Below are 11,592 nucleotides of genomic sequence, written 5' to 3'. Positions count from 1 at the left end.
CCCGTATGCGGTGTCTTGGGCACGATGACTTACATCTTCCCCAGGTCGATACCGTTACGGTTATCCTTGATGCCAATTAAGAGGCTGCTTTCAAAAAGGCTTCGCCTCCTCATGCAATTAGACTCCAGCAAAACGTCGCAGTTGTCTGGTCATCCGAGTCTTAAACGAACTTTTGCCCAGCAAGCGCACGCCTACGCTCAGCCTGGCTCTGATTCCTACGCCGATTCTTCTTCGTCGCCACCGAACGTACCGCCGGTCAAGGTACCAAAGATCGACGTTTCTAGCAGCCGGAGTGGTCGATCGGTAGTGTCCCCAGCATTCGAAATGCCTCCGCCTCCTGGTTCGAGGCGCTCCAATGCACACTCCATGCGCTCTTCCGCTGGTCACTCCTGGAGGAATTCCCGAGGAGGTGGCTCAGCACCAGTTTCTCGGCAGCCTTCGTTGACGAGAGACTCAAGACGCGGGGGTGCGCGTCTTCCCGTGTTGAACGAGCCTGTCCACGATGAGGAGTACATTCGCTCATTGTATGGCAAGACTCCCCTGAAGAAACATCAAGAGGAAAATCCAAAAAGTGCCCTCGCAAACTATTTTGTTACTGTGGCTGATGGACAAATGCCCGAGTATCTCACGAAGGAGGTGATCATCGGTGGACGTCAATATTTCAGGTGTGCATGCTTCGTCCTCACAGGGCTTGATTCGTGACTTACACAAATACAGGACCACAGTCGTTGTAGATGCCGAGCCAATTATCGTCGGTCAGGGCGACGCTCCGCAGAGGAAGGAATCTATACGACTAGCCGCTCTCTCTGCTGTGATGCAGCTGAATGATAGGGACATGGTATGTTTCTCCTAATATTCATGGGCGCGAGATTAAAGCAGCAATACAGTTGGAAAAGAGGAAGCCCGCGCCATCTATCGCTTCAACGTCCCTTCCCACCACAGTGCCTTTGTCAAACGGGACCCAGATCGATTACGACCGTGCGAGGCAATTCATGGACTACTATTGTCGGCGCTTCAAGTTTGGCAGTCCTGACATCTCTTTCAAGGCGTCTAGCGGACGTGGAGGGTCCCAGTGGGAAGCCGTGATGACAGTCGGCGGACGGCGAATTGGTATTGGCACTGCACCAGCCAAGAAGACAGCACAGATCCAGTGCTACTTGGATGTCGTGCAGTATTTGGAGGGCTGTGACCCCGACCTGTGGAAGGAATTCGTAGAGGCTGCGAAAACTGGCAAGGACTTGGGGCTGGCTCCGAAGGTTCACTTCCATTTGAGTGACTCGATAGGCGACGATATCAAAGATCTATGCGACCAAATTGCAGACAGCACCCTCTATCGAAACGTTCCAAGGAATGTCTCCGGACCGGGCAGCGCGGATGGCTCAGACGTGGGTGGTTCGCGAGCGCAGTCTCGACAACGATCGAGCGTGTCTCCTGCGTGGTTGGAGAGAAAGTCCAAAGAACTTCAACGGAAGCGCCAGGAATATTTGTCTGATCCCGCTACGGAGAAGATGCGTACATCCCGGGCTGCACTTCCTGTTAGCACGGTCGCTCTTCAACTTCTCGAGCACATTCGCAATAATGAAGTAACTATCTGCATGGCTACGACAGGCTCAGGCAAGACCACCCAGATTCCCCAGCTAATTCTGGATGAGTGGATAGACCGTGGAGAAGGGGCTAACTGCAATATTGTGTGCACCCAACCCCGTCGGTTAGCTGCAGTCAGTGTTGCTGAACGCGTAGCTAAAGAGAGAAACGAGAGATGTGGGGAGGGCTCCATTGGATATTCGGTGCGGTTCGAGGCCAAGCCACCGCGAGATCATGGGTCAGTCACTTTCTGCACCACTGGTATCTTCTTCAAGAGGATGCAGTCGGCGCTGCTCGAGGGGTCCACTGATCTGGACAATGTGACGCACGTCATCGTAGACGAAGTGCACGAGCGCTTCGTAGACACAGACCTGCTGCTTGTAGTCCTCAAGAGACTTCTGGCGGATAGGAAGGCCAAGAATAAGCCGCTCAAGGTAATCCTAATGAGCGCCACCATTGACCCCAAGCTCTTCCAGGAATACTTCCCTGATGAGAACGGGCGCCCCGCTGATGTTCTGGAGGTACCCGGGCGAGCATTCCCTGTTGACAAGTATTTCTTGGACGATTTCCTACCCCAACTCCGCGCCGCCCCCTCTGCGAATTCGATATTCCGGGAGGAATCAGTAGTGAAATACATAGATCGCGAGATGAATATGGTCGCCCCGGTGACTCCAACGCAAGCAGCCCATACCATCAACGAAGACCTCGATATCCCGCACCCGCTGGTGGCACTCACTATCTCTCACGTGCTTCAGAGCTCGGACTCGGGTCACGTTTTGGTGTTCCTTCCTGGGTGGGACGATATCGCAACGGTGCAGCGGCTCCTTCTTGAAGGAAATTGGCCCTTCAACTTCATGGACCAGCGCAAATTCAGTATCCATCTGTTGCACTCCACGATTCCTCTAGCTGAGCAGGAGGTCATATTTGAGCCGCCACCTGAAGGCGTACGACGCATCATCCTAGCCACCAATATCGCCGAGACGTCAGTAACGATTCCTGATGTCGTGTACGTGGTTGATACTGGCAAAGTGAAGGAGCAACGGTATGATCCTGAGCGTCGCATCACATCCCTCGTGTCTGCTTGGGTCGGTTCATCTAACCTTATGCAGAGAGCTGGGCGTGCTGGACGGCACAGACCGGGCCAGTATTTCGGTCTTTTAAGCAAGAAGCAAGCCGAGGTGCTCCAGCCCTACCAAACCGTGGAGATGAAGCGCGTCGACCTGAGCAATATTGTTATGCACGTCAAGGCACTGCAATTCCCTGGTATGTCGGTCGAAGAAGTTCTCGACGCTGCGATAGAACCTCCGGCATCGGAGCGCGTACGCTCAGCTATCAAAGACCTCGAAATGGTTGGCGCACTTGATCAGGATCAGAATCTCACCTCTCTGGGACGAGTCTTGCTGCAGATCCCTGTCGACGTCCAGATAGCACGGCTTGTGCTGTACGGTTGTTTCTTCCGGTGTTTGGACGAAGCGTTGACTCTGGCTGCCATCATGTCTAACCGGGAACCTTTTGTGTCGCCCATGCACGTCAGGGATGAAGCCACCCAGAAGAAGAATTCCTTCACCCCCAAGCAGTATCGATCGGATGTGCTAGCTGCATTAAGGGCTTATAATGAATGGGCCCGGTTGCAAGAGAGCGGTCAATACGTCGTGGCAAACCGGTTCTGCGTGGATAACTTCTTGTCAAAACCGACATTACTCCTGATCCAGAAAGTTCGCGGTCATCTCCTGCAATCTCTGTATAATGCAGGTGTCATCCAAGTGTCTTCCGGTGATACATCCCTCAGGTTTTCGAGGGGTAGGGGGGTCCCGCGCGAACTAAACTCCAATAGCGAGTCATTGCCTCTGCTGGCTGGCCTAATCGCGATTGCTTCTCAACCCAAATTTGCCGTCCGTACATCGGACGTAATGTACCGGACTCAACAAGACAAGGTATGCCTACCAGCCCCTTAGCGTTGGTATAGGTACTTACTAGCTTGATTCAGAACGTGGCCATACACCCGTCAAGTGTGAATTTCCGAAGGAGAGACAAGTTTGACCGGGAGGCTGAAGGTGAAGAGCGGCAGCTATACGCCTACATGGAGAAACGTCAAAATCTGTCCGTTGCTGGCACGCAGGGAAGTCAAGCCCAGAAGTACATTGTCACCACCACAAGATTGGATCCCATGACGTACATTTTGTTTGGCGCTCACGAAATTAGAGCGACAGCGCACGGTCTGGAATGCGACGAGTGGCTGCCCATTGGGGGCAATGTGGATGCTCTCGATGATCTCCGCCGATTGAAGAGACGTATAGAAGACTGTCTGTTGCGCGTTTACGAGGGCATCGTCGCAAGTCAGAACCTGGGCTTACGAGGTAGACCCCTCAGTGAACGTGAACATGAAGAGGAGTTTGCGGATGCCGACGGGGCACGGCCGTTGTCTGCACCCGAAGTGCGGGAATTAGGAACATACACCCAGCACATCGTCAGCATATTGGAGGGATACACAGAGGAGCAGAATCCAACCCAGTCTCGTGTTGGCTCTCGTTCAGCAACGCCTTTGTGGTCGCCTATGCCGCGTGTGCGAGACTTGGCATCTGGTCGCTCCACGCCGTATAGTTTCTCAAGGCCTAGCACACCCAGTCGACTGTGGCGGGAACTAAGATGAGAGCCGCTATACATACGCTTTTAATTTATGGACTTGGGTAACTGAGTCGTAGAAATTCTGCTCTGTTTCGTTGCATGTCATGTAGCATATAGTCGACACATTATCCCTTACTAAATGTAACTTTGTATATCATAATCATACCACAGCTCTCGATTCTTCGCGGTCCAGTTCAACAAGCTTACAGTGTCAGTTACTAGTACAGGGCTTTCGGAGGCCACAGTCCGGCATCGGATCAGCTTGCTATTCCCAGGATTCCCACGTGCGTATCAGAACCCGTCTCGGACACCACCCATTACGACTGCAGTGCGGGTCTACTTGCCAGTGTATCCTTACGAGCGCGTCTGCCGCCATTCTGGCGTCCATCATCTTACTTGACTCTAAAAGGTTTCGTCGAGGGTTAAGCTTGCAAAGATGGCGACCGGGATGCGCGGCCTCACCCAGGTAATACACCAAGCTACGCTGACTTCTTGCGTCAAGCTTACGGGGTGCCTACCTCTGTAGTTCATCGCCGACATACGAGGCGCCAGAGTGCGAGAGCTCGAGGAGAAACGTATAAACAAAGAAATGGCCAACATAAGAAAGAGATTCAAAGGTGCGGACCGTAAAGCACTTTGCTTCCTCAGTCAGTGATCAAACGGTGCTGTACCTGGTAGATGGAAACCTCGACGGCTATCAGAAGAAGAAGTCAGTACGACTCTATGCCATTCTGTGCTCTTAGTCACCCTGCCTTTCAGATATGTCGCCAAGATTATATTCACGTATATTTTGGGTTACAAAGTCGACGTCGGCCACATGGAAGCTGTAAATCTCATATCAAGCAACAAGTACAGCGAGAAGCAGATTGTCAGTCATTAAGTTACTCTATCGTCACAGTGGGCAAATAGGTTGACTCCCTGCAGGGTTACCTCGCAGTGACGCTACTTATGCACGAGAATTCCGACTTTCTTCGATTGGTGGTCAACTCGATTCGCAAGGATCTGGACGATAATAACGAGATACATAATTGCCTGGCTCTTCATGCTATCGCTAATGTTGGCGGGAAGGAGATGGCCGAGGCGTTGGCCGAGGACGTACATCGCCTGCTAATATCCCCGTGCGTACCTCCTTACCTGCGATAGTATCATTTTTAACGAAGGTGATAGTACTTCCCAGAGTTTTGTCAAGAAGAAGGCTGCACTGACATTATTGCGAATGTATCGGAAACATCCTGACGTTATACCTGCGGAAGAGTGGGCTTTGCGTATAGTATCTATCATGGATGATCCCGACTTGGTATGCTGCTACGTTCAGCTCTCCTTTTGTCTCTGTTCATGTGTGCTCCGTAGGGTGTAGTGATCTGTGTCACGAGCTTAGTAATGGCCTTGGCTCAAGATCATCTCGACGCGTACGCGGTCTGCTATCAGAAGGCTGTGGATCGTTTACATCGGGTGGGCACAGTGTGGATACTCACGTGATCAGTGCGACTGACAAAAGAGACATAGCTTGTCGTCGATCACGAGTATTCAGCCACTTATGCTTATTACAAGGTCCCTTCGCCGTGGCTCCAGGTCAAGCTACTACGACTCCTGCAGTATTATCCTCCGTCAGGTACGATCCCTACTCAGCTCTTCTCTCGCTTGTTCGAGAATAACCCCCGTCTCAGATGATCCTACGATCCGCTCTGTACTACATAATGTTCTCCAGGTCATTATGAATAACTCGGCGGAGCCGACGCGAAACGTACAACATAACAATGCACAGCATGCAATTCTGTTTGAGGCAATCGGTCTTGCTATCCACTTAGACACGAACTCGCCCCTTGTTGGCACAGCTGCAGTTCTTCTGGCCAGATTCATCTCGTCTAAAGAGACCAACGTACGATATCTTGGCCTGGATACTATGGCTCACCTTGCAGCTCGTGCGGATTCCTTGGAGCCTATCAAGAAGCACCAGGGCACCATCATACTGTCCTTGCGCGATAAAGATATATCCGTAAGGCGGCGCGCTCTTGATTTGCTGTATAGTATGTGTGATGTCGACAATTCCGAGTTAATTGTCGGCGAGCTCCTTCGCTACCTTAGAGTGGCGGACTATGGCTTGCGGGAGGAAATGGTACTGAAGATTGCAATCCTCACCGAGAAGTATGCAAACTCCTACAAGTGGTATGTCGACACTATCTTGGACCTCATCAGTGCTGCCGGTGATCACGTCGGGGATGAAGTATGGTACCGGGTGGTACAAATCGTGACCAATACAGAAGATTTGCAAGAGTATGCCGCCAAAGTTGTATTCGAGCACATGAAGTCACCGTCATCGCACGAAAGTCTGGTCAAAGTGGGCGGTAGGTCTGGTTCTCCAGATATGCCGAGCAAAACAGTACTCAAACCAACTCGACAGGTTATATACTCGGGGAATACGGGCATTTAATCGCGAATAGTCCTGGATATAGCCCACTAGAGCAATTCCAGCTTCTGCATGCCAAGTCACAATTCTGCGGGGCGCCGACGCGGGCACTACTCCTGTCGACCTACATTAAATGGGTCAACGTTTTCCCGGAACTCAAGCCTCAGCTCATCAACGTCTTTGAGCGGTATCGACATGTACTAGATTCGGAGCTGCAACAACGGGCTTGCGAATTCTATGCGATAGCGTCGCGCCCAGAGGAGGACGAATTACTTCAAAACGTTTGCGAGGAAATGCCTCCGTTCCCTCCACGACAGAGCGCCCTACTAGGACGTTTGAATCGCAAGCAGGGAGACACGGAGGACAAGCGGACATGGGTAATCGGAGGGAAAGAGGCAAATTTGGAGCGCCAAGCGTCCAAACGCCTTACAGTAATGACGACCGGAGCCGCGCGACTATCTAACGGTTCCACTGGGGTTTCACAACCCGACTCAGCCAGTGCGCAGGACATCACGAAAACTCTGGCTGGGCTAGATTTCACCACATCGCCGGATCAGGCGGAGGCGCCGGGCTTGCAGCATGCTTCGTCGAATTTGTCCACAATAAAGGTCCCTCCAGTAGTTGCTGGGCCGAATGTTGACCGCTGGTTTGACAAGCTCACATACAGCGCCGACGGCGTTCTCTACGAAGATATCCAACTGCAGATCGGTGTCAAGTCGAGATACCACGGGCACCTCGGGCAGCTGGCTATCTACGTTGGGAACAAAATCGGAGTGCCGCTGACCTCTTTCACAACCACTATGCATGTCAGCGAACCAGAGGCTCTCTCGGTCACGTTCGCAAAGATGCCGCCTACGATGATCGCACCCAGGACTCAGACGCAGCTGCTTCTCCACATCGAGTGCAATAAGTTCTTCCGGACTCCTCCCGTGATGACTGTTTCGTTCCTTGCTGGTTCGCATCAAACGCTTTCCGTCAGGCTGCCGTTGGTCATTACGAAGTTCTTCGAAGGCGTGAAGCTTGGTCCTACCGAATTCTTCGAAAGATGGAAACTGATTGGTGGGCCACCGAGGGAGGCACAGAGTATATTCCCCATCACACTGAACGCCGCTGGCCATATCGATATGCCGAAGCACCGACAAGTAGTATCTGGATTGCGATTCGACATCCTTGACGGAATTGATCCGAACCCTACCAACATCGTAGGTGCTGGGGTGTTGCACATGGCAGTCGAAGGGAAAGTCGGGTGTTTGATGCGCTTGGAGCCCAACAGGGAAGCAAAGGTGAGCTAGCGTATCTGATACTTAGACCCAGCATCGTCCTGACACGAAGGCTGCAGCTATGTAGGGTGACTATTCGCAGTACCTCGGAAGATGTAGCTTCGGAGGTGCAGAAGCTTGTTCAGAAACCCCTTACCACGGAGTCATAGCCGAGTCTCGTGTCGTCACCAGCCTATGGACCTACGGACATCCTCTGATTGTACAGGATATATTTGTACTAACTGCCTACGCGTACACTAATCATACCCTCTTAGTCCCGACTAGTGCCGTGTCAAAATCCCGCGCAGTAACCCCCTTTTCCTCCGGCCGGGGTCATCAGGGAAGTCAAGAGAGTGAGGCCCTATACGAGACGAGTCCTCTGACAACACCCGATAAATGTTACTGGAAGTTGTAGTCGGTGACGCAGGATGATCCGTGGACCCTGCGTTCGATAGTTCTGCCTGTGACTCAGCGGATAGCATATCCGCGTGGGTGGAGTGCCTATGACGGATAGGGCTGGAAGGCAAGGATATGTCTGAGTTCACGGAGGATTGAGCCCTTGAGCGACGTCCATCTGAACTATCCGTCGCGGAAGGAGCAGTGGAAGGTCTTGAAGCCTTCGACAATTTCCGCGGCCTCCGTTTTGCTTTCGTGGAAGTAGCAGGCCCGCTTCCATCGACGCTCGGCGCAGACGTGGATGGAGGAGTAGACAGACGATCTGAAGGCTTGTGGCGGGCCGCCAAATGACTCACACGATGGAGAGCGCGCTGCTCTATCTCGAAGCATCGGGCACAGAATGCGTCCAGCGGGGCTTCCGCTGGGTCATTCGAACTTTGGCGTGGGTACGATCTTGAGTGTCTGATGACGGCAGAGGTGATTATCGCAAGGTGTCTGGGTATGTCCAGCAAATGAGGCAGCAGTGGAATGGCTTCTCGATGAAGCAGTGGCATGCCGGGGCCTCGCCGCTGTAGCGAATTCATGACATGTAATCGCTCATGCCTATCCGGTGAATATTGATACGGTCCACGGGCCTTTTCGCTCTCCAACGTCGATACGACCAGGATATAGTCAATCATGGCTGGAAGACTGCTGGTAAGAAAGTTCTTCACTCCACGCATAAATTCTTCCCGTTGGACAGACTAATAACGGACGAGATAAGACAGACAAAGCGGTGGAAGCGACTGAAACCACCACACTTACTGCATTCAGATTTGCCAAGCTCTGTATGACTTTCGCAATTAGGGTAAGACTACGCTGGACAGAGAGTTCTGGAAGGCCTGCAGAGAATTGGTCAGTTGTTCGGATGCGTGCATTTTTCTGAGGCATACCAGGGCAAAGACCAAAGAGATGCGGATGTAGAATAGCTGGAACGAAAAACCTGAGAAAGCAGAAAGCAGAGACGCTCTGCCAAGGTAACTCGCGTCCCTTATCGTTAGGCATGTCCTTGACCTGATATCGTTTCTCCACAAGCTGCCTGATATGAGAGAAAAGTCGACGCATTTCCCTTGTGCATGGTTTCTCGTCAGCCAAACAATATGGACGATACCGTACACTGTAACTCACACTGGACATTCACCTCGCATGGAGTATATGTTACCCCAAACCTCCTGGCACCAGTAAACGAGCTGATCAACATTGCGTTCGATATCTTTCGCGCTCCTGCCTTGAGAACGAGCTGGATCGATTTCTATAGTGATCCGCTCTGCGTACAGCCTTCGAATGACGGGACCTATGCTAGCCTCAAGGAAGCCCTTGCCATACCAGGCCATTGACATCTCCATTGTTTTGGTAAGTACAGTATTGCCCCGAAATAGCGTATTGTGGGCTAGAGAGCATGTCAATCAATGTTGGAAACAGTTTCAAGAATTAGTCATTTACAATGGGGTGTGCCATCTACTTCGCGATCAGCGAGCTCAAAGATGTGATCGAGTAACACATTCCTAGCGATGGAGATGGAGAGCACTTGGGAAGACAGGCTGGTCAGTTGTAACCTCCCTTCCAGATCACTCATCCAGTCCAGGCAATTCCGTGAATACAGCGTCTAAATCTCAAATTCGTACGTGAATAACAACGAGCAAAGGGCTGCGACTCAACACACTTCCAGTAGGTCCGAATAAGCTGAGAGAGGTAAGATAATCTCTCTGAATCACGTACATGAGTTAACGGAGCCTCACGGGATAAATACATTTCCACTCACTCATCCACTTTTAGCTTGAGCCTGAGATCACCAACATGAATGGAGGGGGCGCCCATGTCGCCAAAAAGAACAGGGAACCATCCCTCGACAGTTTCTCCACGCCGGAAGTCGCTGAGGAATACTTGGATATTGCCCATCAATATGGGTCTCGTGAGCTTCTTCTCTCGCCAGATAAGGATCTCTAGGTTCTCGAAGGGCGGCAGATCGCAGAAAGCGAATGCCTCATGCCAGTCCGTGGAGCCAGGACATCTCTTGGTAGTGGTCCGTCCTGATAGAACTTCGTTGATATACACTTCGCAGTAGACGTCCATGTCTGCGCCGTCGGTCTCCAATTGTAAATCGATCCCTGGGTCCTCCGCGCCGCGGTTAGCTATCGCAAGTTCATCGTACAACTTCGACTGTCCGAGATTACGTCCTTGGATGATGGTTAACTCGACTTGTCTCCACATGCGATAAAGACCCCCGTCCGAGGGCGAGAAATAGCGCCCGTATATCTCAGGCATCGCATATGAACGCATCAGTGTTACCCAGGTATTGGCCGCCTCGGTGTTCTTAAAATGGAGATAGAGCGGTTCTGAACTCGGTAAGACGCTCCAGCGCTGTCCACTGGAACAGATTAGCATAGAAACGGGCTGACTGGCGACAGGAGTCTTACCTGACGCAGTGTATACCCACACAATCTTTCCGATAAAATAATGAGCGGTCAGCGGGGCGAATGTCAGTATGGTTCAGCAGGTGAACATAGATTGTCTGGTACAGCGTGGTCTCCTAGGGAAGGTAGCGCCAGGTAGAACAAGCATACAACGGCTGTGAATCAAGGAAATACTCACGTCGATGTAGACATTCATGAGGCACCCGTCCTCTTCCTCAGATAGTCTGCAGGTGGCAGGTCTCCAGCTCCCGGCACCTGCAGCAGTGCGAGACAGCGTAAGCCAGCTGGACTTTTCTGCGAGACAAATAAGATGTGGACACAATGTCGGCGCATGAGAATACGCACCCTTTAGCTTCTTTTGGCTGTCATCCGATGCTCTTAGAGATTCACGCTTTTCGCCCTTCTTGCGAGGTGGAGGCGGCACAGGCTGGAATAATATTACATCTCTCGCTCACTTCAGCAGAGAACAGCTTACCTTGCGCAAGCCCATCGAAGCCTTGTTTGACACGAACAGCTCTACAGAAACAAAGAATTCCTTCTTGGTCTCGCGTCTGGATGGGTCATGCTGCATGGCGTCCGACATGGTATGGCAGGTCCCTGGGTATAGGCAAGATAAGATGCAATAGGTATATCCCGGGTTCCAAGAAGAGACAATTATGCTCCCGGATGAAGAATCCTGGTTCCGCGTAGTTATTGCAGGCTGAATCACAAGCACATTCCAAGAACAGCGTTAGTCGGGGGAAGCGACAGCCCAAGGAGAGTTCGACACCAGTGTAATATATGCAAGAAGCTGAAGGAACGACTATGGTTCTGTTGCGGGCGGGGTATGCGCGAGGTCGGCTCGCAGCGAATGTCATGTACAACTTGA

At 51.9% G+C, this 11,592-nt stretch overlaps 3 protein-coding genes across 3 annotated transcripts; 2 read left to right on the top strand and 1 right to left on the bottom strand.

Moving 5' to 3' along the window:
* Nucleotides 1–715: 715 nt before the first annotated feature.
* GLOTRDRAFT_30040 (P-loop containing nucleoside triphosphate hydrolase protein) lies at nt 716–4,234 on the top strand (the record flags this gene model as incomplete). The annotated part of the gene is made up of 3 exons (XM_007861977.1): nt 716–838; nt 888–3,518; nt 3,572–4,234. Coding segments are annotated over 3 exons (3,417 nt in total), but the record flags the coding sequence as incomplete, so codon positions are not given.
* A 407-nt stretch (nt 4,235–4,641) lies between these two features.
* GLOTRDRAFT_68456 (Adaptor protein complex AP-2 alpha subunit) lies at nt 4,642–8,341 on the top strand. The gene is made up of 11 exons (XM_007862817.1): nt 4,642–4,675; nt 4,736–4,826; nt 4,888–4,918; nt 4,969–5,077; nt 5,134–5,327; nt 5,377–5,506; nt 5,560–5,661; nt 5,716–5,821; nt 5,877–6,554; nt 6,611–7,899; nt 7,956–8,341. Exons 1-11 carry the CDS (start codon nt 4,646–4,648, stop codon nt 8,043–8,045), a joined length of 2,850 nt encoding a protein of 949 aa, XP_007861008.1. The 5' UTR covers nt 4,642–4,645; the 3' UTR covers nt 8,046–8,341.
* Nucleotides 8,237–11,591, bottom strand: GLOTRDRAFT_113221 (Rho GTPase activation protein; the record flags this gene model as incomplete). Its single annotated transcript, XM_007862816.1, has 12 exons — nt 11,200–11,591; nt 11,070–11,151; nt 10,903–11,018; nt 10,728–10,840; nt 10,073–10,678; nt 9,974–10,016; nt 9,754–9,916; nt 9,439–9,700; nt 9,204–9,379; nt 9,076–9,152; nt 8,591–9,014; nt 8,237–8,391 (listed from the first exon to the last, which is right to left on the bottom strand). Exons 1-12 carry the CDS (start codon nt 11,305–11,307, stop codon nt 8,237–8,239), a joined length of 2,325 nt encoding a protein of 774 aa, XP_007861007.1. The 5' UTR covers nt 11,308–11,591.
* Between the last annotated feature and the right edge of the window lies 1 nt (nt 11,592).

The sequence above is a fragment of the Gloeophyllum trabeum genome (assembly GCF_000344685.1).
Source record: "Gloeophyllum trabeum ATCC 11539 unplaced genomic scaffold GLOTRscaffold_00001, whole genome shotgun sequence".
Taxonomy (NCBI): Eukaryota; Fungi; Basidiomycota; class Agaricomycetes; order Gloeophyllales; family Gloeophyllaceae; genus Gloeophyllum; species Gloeophyllum trabeum.
Note: the sequence above shows the minus strand (reverse complement) of the source record. Positions and strands in the feature narration are given on the sequence as shown.

Bases quoted from the DNA above. Each gene is read 5' to 3' on its own strand.
- GLOTRDRAFT_68456 (XM_007862817.1), top strand. From the start codon at position 4,646: ATGGCGACCGGGATGCGCGGCCTCACCCAG. The intron at 4,919-4,968 runs GTCAGTACGACT...CCTGCCTTTCAG, and splicing joins GACGGCTATCAGAAGAAGAA to ATATGTCGCCAAGATTATAT. The intron at 6,555-6,610 runs GTAGGTCTGGTT...CCAACTCGACAG, and splicing joins AAGTCTGGTCAAAGTGGGCG to GTTATATACTCGGGGAATAC.